General features: G+C 39.9%; 1 protein-coding gene across 1 annotated transcript in view; it reads right to left on the bottom strand.

Moving 5' to 3' along the window:
- Positions 1–13,456, bottom strand: part of USP53 (ubiquitin specific peptidase 53) — a 28,515-nt gene extending 15,059 nt beyond the window's left edge. Inside the window, exons 1-8 of the mRNA XM_058803467.1 lie at positions 13,389–13,456; positions 6,411–7,115; positions 4,596–4,688; positions 2,591–2,725; positions 1,416–1,529; positions 1,243–1,325; positions 829–934; positions 283–429 (exon numbers count right to left, since the gene is read on the bottom strand). Of these exons, the coding sequence (XP_058659450.1) occupies positions 283–429; positions 829–934; positions 1,243–1,325; positions 1,416–1,529; positions 2,591–2,725; positions 4,596–4,688; positions 6,411–6,554 (822 nt within the window). The 5' untranslated portion in view covers positions 6,555–7,115; positions 13,389–13,456. The remainder of the gene's footprint in view (positions 1–282; positions 430–828; positions 935–1,242; positions 1,326–1,415; positions 1,530–2,590; positions 2,726–4,595; positions 4,689–6,410; positions 7,116–13,388) is intronic.
- Positions 13,457–17,197: the final 3,741 nt, after the last annotated feature.

The raw sequence follows: 17,197 nt of genomic DNA, 5'->3' as shown, positions 1-17,197 counted from the left end.
GATTTTCAATGAGGAAGTCTCCTGATTAATCATTGTACTTAGGGACAAAACACTTCCAACAGGACCTTTTCCTCTCACAGAAACTACATCAAGCAGCACACTATAAAGAACTGTAAAAGTAGATATAAACTTCATGTATTTATATCTACTTTATGTCAAGTTAAGTCGCACTTATAAAAAGTACATATGAATATCTCTATTTTTTATATATTCACGTATACATAAAATAAAAAGTAAAATGAAATTCTAGAAAAAGCAAAGAGTAAGTTTTAGGTCAGATACCCCTGGAAGATAAAGTTGTGTTGCCAGATTCCGCATAACCTCTTCTGTCAGGTCGGAGTGTTCTGAATCCCAGACCAAACCGATGGTGACAATCTCAGGACAATTCATAAGAACACGACGAATTTTTATTTTTTGACCACAATTACTCTAGAAAAAAGGAAACAAAAACCATGATGGGAAGGAAAACAAAAGTGCCCAAAGGTGAGTCACAACACAAGAATTAGTTCAAAGAAACAACTCTGCAATGTCTTTAATCCCAAAATTTAGTTATGGTGTTTGTTCCCAACAATTAAAGGATAACATTCTTCATCATAAAAATACTTTGATGAAGACTACAGCTTACCTTCTATATTTAATCAATACCTCAAAACAAATCTCTATAACTGGAACAATAAAACATAAGTGTAAGAGCTTTCTTTGCCCTAAGTTGACTGCTCTGAAGCAGCAACTCCACCCTGCTTGTAGAGGAATACTTCTGGCCTGATTTAACATCCCAAAACGTTCTCCCTTGTATCCCCAAGTCATGAAACATTTTTGTTTACTTACAGGACACTTTCTGTAGTCATCAGCAGTATTTGCTGCCTGCAGCAATTCCGCAAACATTTCTGGCTTGAGACGTTCATGCCTCTCCATCATTTTTTCTACTTCATTACTGCAAAAAATAAATTACATACCTATGGATCTCCCTTCTAAAGAGTAACAGATTTTAATTAATTGTATTGTATAACTAAAAAGAAGACACACAGCAGTAAAACAGTAGAAATGCAAATTTTTTTGTCAAGCCCTCTCTACATCTTGATTTGAAATCCAAATGCTGTTTTTGAACAGTATTTCAAAAGCACATTGCAACCAAGAAAATCCATATTAATTTTTAACACTTAAAAGTTGGGCATGCTTTTGCATATTATTAGAAGGGTGCATATAGAAAAATGAGTAACAAGAATAAAATACATTTCTTACCACAGGGCTGTGGTGGAAATGTAACGCACAAATTCCGTAAAAGGCAATGGATCTGATGATGCTCCACAACTGCGACACACACACTAAAAAAAAAACAAAAACAACTTTTGCTTTAATTTACTAAGGAAAGAGAAAACAAGGTATTTGTTAAACCAATCAAATGAAGGCCTGACCTGCTCATACAGGGTCATAGCAAACTTCTGGTGAGAAATGCAGGACTTCGAAGTGCACATATCTGTTTCACTGTTTGGCACTAAGTGGAAATGAATCCTCTCAAGGATATTTTCCTAAAAAGAAATAATAATATAAATGTAAACTGAACTGATGAAGTTAGAACACACGATGAACATTACAATGTAGTACTCCAACTATGCCCCTTGGCTCCAAAATGCTGTGGCTGCAATGAGCTTGTCCTCTGAATTAGCAAGGCCATTTTTTCCTTTTGTCAAAAACATCAAAGGTAAAGGAAAGAAGTGAATCTATTCAGGTAGATCAGATAGATGATTCGTTCAGGAGTCCAAATGCATTTTGAGTAGATGGAACAGTAATAAGAGGCTCTCTTTCATGACTGCAAGATCCCAAATAGCCTCTTTCAGGAGTTTTGCACTGGATTTTCCTACATATGTGAAGAAACCTCTAGCAGGTAGGAATTAATTTGTGGATACTCCCAAAGGATGTCCAAAGCTAAAAGTAACTGAAGCGGCAACCATATTTCCTGCCCCTCAAATCCATGTCTGAATGTTAATACTGCAGGTGTTTCATGGTGAACATTTTCACTGTCTAACACAGGAGCTTTTAGGAAGTTTTCTTTAGCAGACTTCTGTGACATCTGGAGTCACCTTTAAGGGTCACAGCAGTGGCTTGTGTTTTTCAGTAAGACACTGCACTGAAGCAGAAAGTAACTACAGGAAAATCTTGCAGTATTTTTTCACTCTTGGGTAAGACAATGGAAATCTCTTCTGCAGCAGAATTCAGCAATGCGCTGGCCAGTTGTATTTCAATAGCTGGTGACCCAATACTTCAAGGAACAGACAATATATTCAAATCCATAGGTGCTTCTCCTGAGAAGACAACTTTTCTCTCCATCAAAATATTTTGGAGAATGACTCAGAGTTCATCATCAGCTATGAAGTTAAGGGAGCAAAGTATGGAACAAATGCAAGAATACTCCATCGAGTACTCCATCTTCCTTACCTGACACTGTTACTCCATGTGTCTGTTGCCCTAAACAGGCATAAAGAAGCTCAGCAGGATTATGTTATTTAAATCCTACCCACGAGCCTGGAGCTAACAAAACCCCTAAACTAACTCTGCTAGAAGTCAACTCAACCCTCATGAAGACACTTACAAAGCATTCTGCTGCATCATCCATGAAGCCCAGCTGGAAGCGCTGCTCATCCTTGAAGCTCTCGGCGAGGGCGTGTCTCATGTTGTCCGACGGGAGGGCTTTCTCTCGGCTGTGCTGGAACTGGGAAAAGATGGCCTAGGAGCAAATGCAGAGCTTACTTAGCTTCATTAACCACTTGGCTAGACACTGTGCTTCTGCACAAATGCATCAGTTCTTGCATAAACATGTGAAATGTTTATAAACACAATGCTTATAAATTTCAAAATTACTGTTTTCAAGCTACTACATTTGTATTCTGCTGATTCCTCTATAAGAAGTTATGGTACCAAACTAAACACTGAACCTGTAGAACAACAACATACAAATACAAAGCTAAAAGTGATTGACTTGAGCTCCCAGAGGCATCACAAGCCCTGTTCTGTAATTATACAGCTTTTTTAATTTGGCCCCTGGAATAGCCGTTCATCCAGATGTATCTCATGTCTACAGACAGAGTATATTTCTTAGGACATAATGTAATACCACTCATGATTCACTAAATAATGTGATATTTACTGCTTAGGAGGGGACTATATCTTTATTAAAGTTATGAACCTCCCATAAATTAGATAGAATGCCAATAATCCTTGCTATGAAATTAGCTCAGTGCTGAACCAGTGCACACAACACAAGAGAAAAGGTCAATATCTGCAGTTCTGGGACATGATAATAAATTGCACTTGGTTTTTAATTCATTTCCCAGAAGAGAGAGTTGGCTGCTACTTTTCTTTTTGGCAGGGATATCCATCCAAGTGAGCTCATCATTTAGCAAGTAAAGGAGGTTGATTCTGAAAGAACTGAAAGGTAAAAGCTATTAAACGAATTACAGATTTGCAGATATTTAAAGGTGTCTTCCCCAGTCAAGAACTCTAAGTCAAACTTTAGAGAGAACCTAAGAGACTAATGACAAAGCAAGTCAGGAGAAGCCATGTAAAACATAAATAAGGATAGGCATTCTTCACATTGGCTTCCTATGGTTAAAATCTGTTGGATAGAAGGCAAAGATAAAACAGAGAAGCCAAGTTTCACTGCTAACAAAAAGTATTGTTTTAACCATGATGCCTTCCAGGGTGTCTCTCAAGTATTTAATCTTTCCTCTCAAAACAAAAAGCAGGGACTACTGACAAATATTACAGCCATTACTATCTCCATGCAAACATTCAAAATGAAGCTTTTAGCAGATCTGCTTTCAAAGCATTTATCACTCCTTATTTTGGCTGCCAGGTCATTTTTTGTTATGCAACATAGTTTTATATGTCCAGCTAAAAAAAAAAAAAAAATACAAGCAGTACAGATAAGGAGGTGTGCAGACAGGTATGCTCAGTTTAGTGGCCTGCACAGTCCAAGTTCCAGAATTTACTGGCTATGCTTTTAGTTCATAGGAGAAGCTGACAGAGATAAAATATCCTTCATTGTTAAACATATAAGAAGGGTTACAATAGCCTAAGAGCATAAAAAGAACCCCAAGCCAACCAAAAAATCCACTCAAGTCACAAACAAGTCACTGTTTATCCTCATCCAGTGTATATATTGCATGGAAATTAACATGTCCAAGATTTTGAACACAGAACAAACAGAATTACTCAATCAGTGTCTTAAAGAGACAAGAAAGCAAAACCAGTAGTGTACAGAACAGCAGGGGACAGACCCTTCCAAATAATTTAAGCATTCTTTTTTGAGGCGAGTACATAGGCCATTGAGTTAAATATCACAAATACATTGTTAAAAAAATAACTTATGCCATTCTAACCAACTCCAGAACCCTGCAAAATTTCTTTACATACAAGAAAATATTTCTCTAACAAACATTTGTTAAACATGTCCTTAAATCTAAATTGCTTCTTTACAAAAAGAATTACTTGGTCACCCAGGGATAGGTATGATACAGACACACACTTCCAAAAAAATAATTTAATTTGGTTTTCCCTCATTGTGAAATACGATTTTTCCAGAATTTTTAATCTACCTTTAAAGCGCAAAATATGCAGGCATCTCCTTGACACACGTGTCCAGTTAAACCTCTTAAACTTCGTCGAAATATGTCAAGTTGCCATAATACCTGTAAAACCAAAGAGAAAATCAGTAATCAGTTCTGAAAGTTCTTTGCTTACACAACATACAGTAGATTTTAATAGTTTTTTTATTTCACATAACATACAACTTAACTATCAGCATTGCTGCAGGAAATGTGGGTTTTTTCCATTATTTGGTAACTTACGGAGGTGGAAATGAAAGTTTTACATTCAGCACTTAAAATTTAGATCTGTCTTTTAAACTTTTTAACACAATGTATTTTGGAGAAAGAGCTGAAGTACTCTCAAGGAAACAAGCAGCAATGTAAACCCCGTACAGGGACTGCAGCAGTTTTCTTAAAGCTCTACATAAGAGTTAAGTCCTATATGATATTCTTACAGTCTCTTATCAAAATGATTGCTGAAATACATTTGTTCTTCCACAGATTAAAATAATCCTGGTGCTTACTCTTATATGGGTAAATATCCCACAAAAATGTAATAACAGCTTGGCTACACCCACTGCTTTCAATATCTAATGTCTTGGGTACACATGAAGTAAAGCAGTTCAGAAAGTTGTCCATTGAAGAAATAAAACCCCTAAAAATGAGTTGTCAAGAGGCACAGTAAGCCAACAGCTGCAAATTCAGGGGGGAAAAGATATCCTATCTATAAACATAAAAGCTAAAATGAAATAGGATGTGTTGGAAACCAAAAGTCCAAAGCTCAGTTCTGAAGGTGGAGCAGAGGTTAAAAGAAAAGAAAGGAACACATTCTTCCTTGTAAAAGAGCAGTCACCAACCATCTGCCCCTGCTTGATAAACAGCACTGGGTTGTGAATTGTAGGATTGTCTGAAAGTAGAACTAAAAATTACTTAGGGCTTCATTTTAGGGCACCTATGTGAAAATAGCAGAACTGCAGGAGAATATAGGTCATGCTGCTCCCATTGGATGCAAAACAGCCAACACTCCACTAAAACCACAGTACAATTTTATTTGAAATACATACAGCTACTATACACACCACATAGCTATACCTCTCACATCTCCAAGTTTTAAATCCATGCCAATTTTAAGTCTTCCAATTTTTAGGAAGACTTTATGAAGTCCATGTCTATTAAGTCCTCTGCCAGTTTGAGAAATCATTCTGTACAATTTAAAAACATTCAGATCCAAAATCTGAGCATTAAAAGAAGTACCTTAGAAGGTAGAATTCTTAGAAGAATTCCTCTTAGAAGAAGAATTCCAAGTCATATTTCTTGGGTACCAAGAGCATCTCCTATTCTAATTCCACAAATCTTTGCTAACATTAGAATCAAAGCCCTCACTATATGTGCATATTCTGATATATCCCAGCATCACAGGCTTGCTCATGTGCTGATTCTGAGAAAATGAGATCTTAATAAAAATAGTGTCCTAGTCAATACAAGCAGTAATTGTTGACCCACATAAAAATGTGTCATATCAATTTTCGAAGTTATTTTGCTATGCTTGACAGAAACATTACTTCTAAAATCCAAGAAGAAAGTTTTAAAGTTCTAACTCCTACATTTTCAAATACAAAAGGACAGTTTTTCAGATATTCTTGATGCATGCAAATGAAATTTTGTGCAAAATAAAATATTAAAACTTTCAACACTTTACAGCTAAATGCTGAATAAAATTACCTTCATAACAGTGTCTTATTCCTACAATTGCCATTTTTACTTCCCACACACACTCAGGAAAGCCTACTCAAAAAATGTTTAATAGATGAAGTTTTTTCTTACCTGAACAGCACTATTAAGAAAGCAGCTGTTTTGTCCAGGTTCGTTTAATAAGCCTTTTGTAGGGGCCAGGGACAGGATACTTCCAGGCTGATAAACTTTTCCAAGGTTACCCCCAGGTTTTCTTAGGAATTTCACCCATGCCATTATTTTTTAGAGTTTATAATCACAATGTTCACACTTGAATATTTAAGGATATGATGGGTGCAAGGCAAAGAAGGTGGTTCTACAATAATATTTCTAAAGTCATGGCATTCCATTCAATTCTGTGCAGTTGTAACCATTCATGGGCTTAAGTCCATTTTCCATGAGCAGCTGTGAGCCATCCCTCAGGAGCAGTCTCCCAGTAAAAATACAGCTGGACAATGTTTTTAACCTTCAGTCTTAAAAAATAAATAAATAAAGGTGTCCAGTTAAGGTTAAAACATGTTAAAGGTTGTTAGAATACAAGTTCTTATGAAGCAAGTTGCACAGTAACTGACTTCTTCCAGGGATATCAATGAAGTATTACTATAAATCATTAGCTGTATTATATTGAAAGTTTATGTGTGTGTGTGTGTATATATCACAGGACTGGAAAGTTCTTGTCAGGTATTATACTCCTGTTCTCTCATTTTGTTCCATCTTCTTTTTACTTCTAACTGTAACCCATGAAATATATTCCAGTTTAGAAGATGTCATGCTTATTGCATTCTCTTTCCAGTGAACCTGAAATAAGAAAAAAACAGAAATTATTGAAAAAAAAAGAAAAATCCAAAATGTTAAAGAGCTTCCAAATTAAAAAAAAGATCATGGCTAAAACAATCTCTAAATCTAAAAGCAAGATGAAGTAGCCAGGAAAGAGAAGAAAACATCCCCACCTAATAGTTGTTTTTAAGCCATAAAAGTTATTTTTTCTATCATAATCTATTATCTTCTAATTTCTTACACATCTCTAAAGATCAAAATAAAATTGTTGTAAAGATTCTCCTAACAACCTGCAACAGCTTATAAAAAGACCATATAATACATGAGTTATTCAATCTTTGAAACTCCAGGTCTAATAAAAACATTACCAAGAAGTAAGTCATTTTATTCAACACTCAAAAAGCTATGCTGGTGTTTATTTCAATTTTATGGATGGATTGTCAGCTAGTACTCAGCTTTCAGAAGTTTCTTCTGCCTACCAAACACTACATAAATGTGTCATTAACCTGGCTGCATTCTCAAAGCAGCCAGAAAAACAGTGCTAGAAGCAAGGCAAGAACATTCTGGTCACTGCCCCAATTCCAAGATTTTCAAATTGCAACAATAAGGGTTGTTTCTCCAGCTCTTGAAGGAGCATGTTGAAGGTTAAATGCGTCTATTTCCAGAACATCCCCACAACCACATGTACAGCCCAAGCCGTGGTCCTCGCACAACAATGGATTATTCTGTCTGTTTGGCATTACTACATCACCCACACAAACATTTGGGTGGAACAGAACAGAATAAATTTAAATAAACCAACACAATTGGGGTTACATGTGTGGGAAAGAAAGAAGAAAAAAAAAAGGGGGGTAAAATTTGGGCATCACATTTCAACAGAGATATTCACCTCAGATTTCACAAGCATGCGAGATACTAAAGACGCATTAGTATGCTTCAAAACCTGCAGCTCCTCACTACAGTTTTTTCCACAGGGTAAGCTTAGCAAGATTAATGAGGAGTACTAAAAGACAAAAATTAATTGTGTAGTTGGAATACTGTATAAACTGGAAGAGAACTTAGCTCAGAACAAGCAACACGACATTCACAAAAAAACCACTCTACAGCTCTCTAATACTGCACAGCTGGGATATGTGGCTTTCAAAAATACCCAGAGGAAGTCTTGCACCCCTAAAACCATTCCCCTTTAAGACAAACATTGGCACTTGCTTGTATTTAAAAATAAAATCAATAACTGGAACCTAACCAAAAGTCTCTTTTGCCCCATGAATAATCAGATGAGTTCTGTTTGTTTACTGATGTTACTGTATCTCACCCATAAGTAATTTGATTTAATAATACTGGAGATAGGAAGTGTGATTTGTGGCAGCACTGAGCAAGGAGTCTGAAATGTAGCTGGAAACTGACCTTGACAGAACATCATGTAACAATTTTGTTTTCTTTATGTTCATTTCAGTTAACCCAGAAAGAGAATAGGAAAAGAAAATGTAGCTGGAAATGTCTACCAGCTTCAGATCTTATTAGAAATATACAATCTGTTTGGGAAACAAGAGCTCATCCAGAACAATTTAGGATAATGACAAAGAGCATTCATTTACTAAGAACTTGCAGGAAGTAATTTTCTCTTGCATTTCAAGGATGCCCCACAACCAACACTCCATGCACCAAGCATTTAACTGTTGAACTGGCTGTGAGGAAAAGCTATAAATACTCAGTGCAAGAATTTAATGAAAAAGTGTTTCTGGATTAGCTCTGTATTACTGTCCCATTGCATTAAAAGGCTTCCTGCTGAATTTCACATCCACAAAGCTGTGAATACAAATAATTCCATCTATCACACAATCTTACTCTAATCAATTGCAGAACACATTAATTGCAGTTTTCGTATGCAGAAGTTCCGCTGCATTAAATACTAAGGTTCATGGCTTCTCATTCATCACTAAGAGAGGCACTGTAGATGAGCCTTCCAAGGGTGCCAGGAGCAATGGGATTAATTTGTCATCACAGCCTCTCCATAGGGTGAGAAAGCTATAGTAGCATTTTGGTTTGAAACTTATATTGGACAAATATCTCAGTTTTGATTTGAAAAAAAAAAAAAAAAAGAAAAAAATAAACAAAAAAACCCCAACAACAACCCAACAAGAACATGATTGCTCTGCTGACAAACCTGTCCTCTTCACAGATGGCTCTGTAAACCAGAGAAGTGATGCTGCTGATCAGTTTTGGTTGCTTCACCTCCCATGAGTTTGGGTTAACTTTCAGGGACTTGGACCAGACTCCCATAACCTAAATTCAATAGTCAATAGCACCATAATTAGGACCTAAAGACTTCTTCTTGTCTGTGGTAAGCCAGTGCTGCTAAGGGCACTGTAGCACTCATTAACCACTGGGGTTTACCAGATCTTTTTAAGGTGTGAGTGACAGAGCCTAGACCATCAGTCAGGTGTGGCTGCCCCATCCCTGGCAGTGTTCAAGGGCAAGTTGGATGGTGCTCTGAACAACCTGGTCTAGTGGAAAGTTTGGAACACAATGATCTTTAAGGTCCCTTCAAACCCAAACATTCTGTGATTGAACCATACTGAGTCTACAGTAAGTGCAGTTTTTCAGGAAAGGAGTTATTTCACACAGTGTTACTGACATGCTGCAGAAGATTTTTAGCAGCTAAGAATTAAAGGAATACTTTTACCCTTCAGACTACAGGAATTGATTGTGGACAACTGTTCTCAACCAAAGACACTAAGCAAGGGCTATAAGCTCTCAAACCAATGTCTATTTACCAGCCTAACTCCTTCCACCTTGCCCAATTTCAGTCACTGTTCTTCAGTCACAGGTGATTTCATCAAGCACCTTGCTACCCTTGGCTGTGCAGCCTTACAGGACCAAACACATGCCTGTCAAAAATTCCTGGCACTTGCCTTTACAGCTTCCAGAAAACAAATCCACTTGTCAGCAGACCTGTACGTTATCACCTGCTTGCTTGGTACACCCCAGCACGTAGCTGTGCCTGGCACAGACCCTTTAGTTTAAGAAGCAGTGTCACTAAAGAAGCTTAGAAATCAGCGCAGCTGATATTTTGCCTAAACAATCACTTTCTACAAGCACATTTGGGTTTAAGCACCCCTGATATCCATCAAGATAAAACTGATGGGATAAACAGTTGGCTCTGTGAACACTGGAACTACCAATGCCTGGGCTCTTGGTAATTTTCTGCCTCATGGCTGAGTTCGTGCAGTTTTCTCCCTAGCTGGGGCATAAGCCAACTCTGCTCCTCACATCATCTTACAAGGTCTCTCTCTTCCAGCCAGCTGCCTCTATTCATGCACTTTCTAAGTACATAATCATCTTTGAGGCTTCTATCCCTTCTGTCAAATTGAGTGGAAACCTGCCAACAAGTTCAAAAATTGTTGACTGCTTCTATCCCCGAAATTTGGCCAAAGAATAGTTATTTACATCTCCTCAGCTTCACTTTGGAACAATTCTCAGTGTGCTGCACAAATTACTAATGGCAAACCTTGCTCGTGCCCAGGGCTGGGGTTGCTGTTAAGCCACACAGCATTTTGCTTCTGCTTGCAGTTCATGCCTCTGTGCTGAGCCTGGCAACCCCACCCAACACAGTGACAACTCTGGAAATCAGTTCCTAAACTGATGTAACTTCGGAATTTATACACAAGACAAAAAAATTGCGAAGGAAGAGCGATGAAATATATTATGAGGGAATAAAGCTGTGATAGGAAACCACTAACATTCTCTGCAATGAGCCAATATTATTAGGACTGGGGTTACTGTCTCCTCCTTAACAGAATGAAATTCATCAAAATTTCAACCACTTGCCACTGCAAGAATCGGAGTGCTTTCCTCAGTTCAAAAGGTTGTCACTTAAAATTGACAAATTCTGTTAACTGAACAAAAATCTGATTTGTATTGTCACAGTGCTGGAGACTGTAATGATTTTCCCCTACATTTGAAGAAAGAAACAAACAGTGAAGCTGCTTTAAAAATGCAGAAAAAGACCAAAAATTGAAAGAAATAATCTCTTACACCCAACTCAATGAGGCTGAATCAATTTTTTGTCCCCTGCACAGATCCTGTGCCCTTCCACCATGTTAAATATATTTGTCAACTGATCTCATCCACCATAAAATACATGTAAATGTTTTGAGTAGCCACCAGTCTTGGTCCTTGGAAGATGTCACAGAAATACATTTACAGGAATGCAAATTCCCACTATTTTAAACATCGGAGAAGGAGGAAAACTCCATTAACAGCACACACTTGCAACACACATGAGAAGAAACAAGAAAAAACACTACAAGAAAGGGCCAATACCAGTATTTTACCATTGGCTGGTATTGGTCTGACACATTCTTTCTCAACAAGAAAGACACATTCTGATTCAACAAGCCCTCAAGACACCAGAGGAGCATTTGATGTATCTCCTTTAGAAATTCCTCCAAACAATCCCTGTAGATTTCCAACCCAGACTTTTTCTTTTTTCAGGATCTCTATTGTCTCTTCCGGAGCCCTTGCCTATTTAGCTGTCCATCCTACTCCAAACCACTGCTCCTGCAGGTCACACGTCTCTGTTTGCTTCCAGGATGGAGAACCAGGAGTGTAGATGCTATCCCAGACAGCTTTTGTGCAAGTGCACAACTTTTGCTTTAAGCTGTTCCAATAAAAATTTTCCTGTTTGCATCAAAAGCAAAACAACAGGTTCACAGCTCAGCCTCCCTCATCTGTCACAAGGAGAAACCGACTTTAGAAATAGCTGCAATGGGAACTCTGAGTAAAGATCTTGGAGAACACAAATTCCCAGCCCATGACATGGGCCAGCATTTACAATGAATCATCACACAGACACCACGGAGAAGATTTTTGTTTCTGTGCCTTCTTACTGCTTTACATGTGATTATTCAAAGGCTACAATGTACCTTTGCCTGAGCCTCAGAAAGATAGAATGTATCTTTACAGTGATGCTCACACTGGCCTTTTTGTCTCAGATTAATTGCCTTGCTTTTCAGTTTGATCTTTCATCATTAACAGAAGTGCAAAATGCCAAGTTCTGCTCTGCCTCAAAAAAGCTTTCTGATTTATTAAGTCACCAGGGAAAAAATGCAAAAGTGAGTTACAAGGAATGGTAATGTCAGCATCATCCTTAAACCCACACATATTTTACAGATTTGTCAAAAAAAGAGTTTGAATGTCTGAATCACTACACCTCATATATTTCCTCATTAACATATCCTGTACAAACCTTCCTACAAACACTTTGCTCAGTCTGAACGTCTAAAATCCTGATCCAGCCTCAACCCAACATCATTTAACCTGGCCCCAACAAACTCCTACTTGATTCTGCTCCAACCATGAAGCTTGTGAGGAGCCCTGTGAATGGGTTTTGCTCCCACCACTACATCCCACAGTGACTAAACTGTTTTACTCTATCAAGAGGCAAGGAATAAGCAAGGACAGTGCCAATACCCTGACACCTTCTGGGTCACATATGCAAATAATTTTGTCAGTAGCTCATCATGCATACTGTATGGCCAAAAAAGATTCTGCACTATCAAGGCTTGATATGAAAGTCAAGTGCATATTTTTCCTGTTTTTAATGTCAACATCCCACTGGTCAAGAATAATAACTTTTGATGCAAGTAATTTGATACTCCAAAAAAATAACTAGTAAGTACTTCTTGCTTTCCAACAACTTGTTAGGGGAAGAAGGGATTATTTACACTTTGACAAGGCTAATTTACAGTCAGATTATAACATGAGGTCTCACTATTCTGACACCAAAAAACACCCTTTCATTCTATAAGAGCAGGTAATCATAAAATGAGTCAAGTGATTTTCCATTGCCTTGGGGTGGAAGGGCATCATGAATCAGGCACAATGCTGTTTGCACGAGTAAGTTGTTGTTCTTAAAATAATCCTAGTAGCTTCAAAGTTAAAAAAGCTTAAGTGTTTCAGTGTTTGGTGGTTTTGGTAGGGGGTTGCATGAGCAAAATAAAGCACTAAGTAGAGATATGTAAAACTCATGCTTATTCTGGGAAGGGAAAAATGTAGGTTGAAAGAACAAGTCATGGTTCCTCTGAAAAGCTGATTTAAAAACATTTGCATTGAAAATCAAAGTAAAGGATATAGGTAAACTTAGACCTGATGCTAAGCATATGATTTGCATATATTCCCATACACCTACCCACATGCCTCCGAAACTCCATCTGTACGAGAACACACAGCAAACAACTCCGCCACCGAAACGCTGCAAAGCGATGAAATTTCAAAGAGCCCCAGCACTACCTGTACTGGCATTTCCTGTTCCAGGCGGACAGCCTCTGGAAGCGCTCCTGGAGGGAGAGCTCGCTCGCTGGCTGCCGGGCATGTGCCGCCCGCGTTGAACATTAACCGCGCTCCGCCGCTCGGCTCGGGGGTCCCGCTCCGCCCCGCGGCCCCGGCTCCGCTTACACAACGGCGGGGGCAGCGCCGCCCGCGGCCCCGGAGCTGCCGCTGACCCGCACCCACGCAGCCCCGGCAGGGATTTAACCCCGGCCGGGAGGAGGAGGCTGTCCCGTGCCCCGGCACTCCGTCCGCACCTCGGCACTGCCACCGCCTCCCCCGCCGGGAGCGCGGCCACAACCGTGCCCGCTCCCCGACGCAAGCCGACCCCTGCCCACCGCACTTTACCCCCTGTCCCGCGCCCGCCTCAGTCCCCGCGGACCCCCGGCTCACCGGCGGCTCCTCACGCAGCTCCTCTCCCGCCCCCTCCCGGCGGCGACTCCAGGCGCGGCCCCGCCCTCGCGGCAACTTTTACTTCCCCCGCTTCCCGCTCCTCCTTCGCGCTCCCCTCCCCAGCCCGGCGCAGCCGCGCCTGCGCACTGTGGCGGCAGCCGGGGCGCGCTCCTGGAGCGGTGTCCCGGATATTCCCGAGCCGGGAGAGGGAGGGAAGGAGCGGGGAGCGGCGATTGGAGCCCTTGGCCGCGCCCTCCATCGGCGCGCCTGCGCGATGCGCGCGCGGGAAGGTGCGCGAGGCCGGGGGGCGCCTGAGGGGCGGCGATGGCGCCTGAGGCGATGGGGCGGGAGCGGGGCTCGGATCCCGGATCTCCGCGTCCTGCCGAAGGTGCGGGGGGAAATGCGGCCGGGTAAGGGGCTGTCACAACCCCGCTGCTCCGTCCCCGCCTGGTCTCGGTTCGAGGGCACAGGCGCCCTCGGTTGACAGGGCACAGCGGTTGCCCCTCACGTGCCCCTCAGTTGCCCCTCAGGAGTCTCTCAGGTGCCCCTCAGGTGCTCGAGTTTGGAGTCAACAACCCGTTCAAGTGAGCGCGGCGGCGCTTGTTTTTTCCAGCAATTGTTTTCCAGTTCTCATTCCAGGATATTTGGCCGTGCACGTTGGCTTTCCTTGAGATGCCCGTGGAATAGCACTGGCACGGAGTGGCTTGTGAGCCAGAGCCCACACAAGCGTACGTCCCCCTCACAGTTGCGTTTGGCTTCCATGCGGCCTACAAAGGTCCTATGTGATTATTAATTTATCTATCACCTGCCCCAGAGTCATAGCCCCAAAGCTGTGTTCCCTCTGATTTTTATCTAATCTATTATGTTGGCCAGGGAGTGGTGTTTCCTTTTGTTATTTGAGATAGGAATTCCGTATCCACAAATGCTCATATTTCTAGTTGCTCAAGTACCTTTTATATTCCACTATTATGTTTTTTTTTCCCGGATAAACATGTAGATTTCACTAACACAGTTCATTTCTGGGTTAGCAGTGGTATTTTAGGTGCTACCACACCCAACATCAGTCCTTGGCACATGCTGATGGTTACAACTTGTATTTTTTGTCTTCCAATTGCCTTTCTGATAGTCTTCTAGGAATGAAAAAGTGCTTCTGTGCCTGAGAGCATGTTCAGTTTTCCAACAGCATCTTCTGCAATAGTAAATAAAATAATTTCCCTGTAGAGTTCCCTTTCTGCATCTGCTTCCGGTCATCCAGATTGCAAAATGACTGTGTGGAATACGAGGCACTGCATCAAATTAGCTCACTGCCTTAAATACGACATTTTGTTGTTCTTGTATCCCCTTTTTTTTAATAGATAGATTTTCCTCAGATTACTTTTTGCTACTGTTTCTTCCATTATACTGCCAGTGTAAAAGCCCCACTAGCAAAGCCATTTTAGCAGGTTCACTCTCCAATGTTTTCCAGCAGCTTTTTGATTTGGTGATTCTTTGGTAAGATTTTCATTAAGTTTTCCGGACTTTTGTCTTTACATATATATAGAGATAGCTAGATAGATAGATCAACAGATAGATAGCCACATTTTTCAGTGATTTGTAGAGTCATGTTCACAAACTGGAATTACTTACTGCAGGATTTGTATAAAATGTTTTTTCTTGAGGCATTAAGATGTTTTCACTGGATTATTTTTAGTTTTTGACCGATACAATTTTTTTTGTCTCTTGTTTTCTTAAAATTTCTTAGAATCTGTGATTTTTTAAGGGAATTGAATATCTGATCCATTGTTCCAAGATTTATACAGTATCCTGTCTCTACTTTTTTTGCATACTTCTTTCTTAACTGTTTATTGAGAGATACTCACTGGAAATTTAAGGGTAAAAACCTGTGGAAAGTCAGTGTGTTAACATGGCAATTAAAAATCTAATTTTGTGTTTGTGCATCTTGTTATTGTACACTTATAAAAAGCATTCTCTTATTGTTTTGGGTGGTGTCAGTTCAGTCCTTGATCCCTGCACTGCTTCTCTGCAAAGCCAGTCAAGCAAAGGCATCTGTGTGTCCCAAAGTGGGATTATGACCTCATTTTGATATTTTTGCTTTCCCTGAACTCTGCTTTTCATGTTTGCCTCTGCCCTTTCTTCAGCACGGATTTGTTTTTGCCACTAATCTTTAGAAGTCCCTTAGGATTTATATTGGTTTCTTCTATTCCTTTTTTTTTTTTTTTTCTCTCTCAGAGTAAGTGTGGTCTGTGAGCTTTAATTATAATATATTTTAAGGTTCTCTAGCACTGAATGTTAAGAGAGCAGTTCAGGCAGAGGGTGACACAGGTGCAGCACAGGAAGCCCTGAATGAGGTAGCAGAAGAATTTTAAAATTAGAATAAATGGCACAAAACAATGCTACCAGGGCAAATGATTTCCTGCTGCCTTTTGTGGCAGTGCAGGATATGTGCTGGGCATGATGCAGAAGAATGTTTCTGTGGGTTTATGAGTACACTTTGGTATTATTAGTGAATAGATTGTTACACCGGAGAGTTGATGGAGAGCTGCAGTGGTGCTACATTTGAGGGAGAGGGGTTGAAGCAGGAGCACTCAGGGTGTGACACAAAACACCAAGCTGGGAGGGAAAGGAGGGGAAACTTGTCCAGATCCTTGAGCACATCCTGGGCACTGGGGTTTGCACATGTCCATCCAGGGTAAAGCACATTTGTGGATAGCTACATGCCAAAAGAAAAGTCTTAACATAGTTAGGAGACATCCAAATGTTCAAAGGTAATTGCATTAAATATTTTTCCTCAATGTTGCAGGAGTCACACAGCATTTTCATCACTGACTGAGCTACAGATCTGTGTTTTACAGATGCACACAAGGGTTTTTTTTGGTGTTTGTTACCATTTTCCTGCCTGGGGTCATCTTTAATCTTGTTGCCAGTGGCTTTTCTGTAAATGTATTCTGACTTCTTCCTCTGAAATAATTATATTTTGTCTTTTTTTATGTGCATTTTTATGAACATTTTCATACCTGTAGCTGTACTGAAACACCTGTTCTCTAATTTGTTTCATATTTCTTACTAATGCTTGGAATATGTTTACAACAATCTTTTCAATCAACTGCTATCCTCTCCATGTTCAAATGTTTCATAAAAAATTATGCCTGCTCTGATTCTTCTTGGAAGGGTAGAATACTAAGGTTTGTGGGGTTTTTTGAAAAATGGTTAAGCAATGTTTTGAATCATTGGTTTTGTCATTGTTGCTCTTGTCTTCTGCATGGATCTTGCTCCTTCTTCATGAGCTGTTCATCATGTGAAATCAACTTTGTGTACTTAATAGGAACTGTGTCTGCACTTATTGGAGTATTTTGCAAAAAGTAAATTAGCAAATTATGTGT

The sequence above is a fragment of the Ammospiza caudacuta genome, chromosome 4, assembly GCF_027887145.1.
Source record: "Ammospiza caudacuta isolate bAmmCau1 chromosome 4, bAmmCau1.pri, whole genome shotgun sequence".
NCBI classification, from domain to species: Eukaryota; Metazoa; Chordata; class Aves; order Passeriformes; family Passerellidae; genus Ammospiza; species Ammospiza caudacuta.
This window is presented reverse-complemented; position numbering and strand designations above follow the sequence as displayed.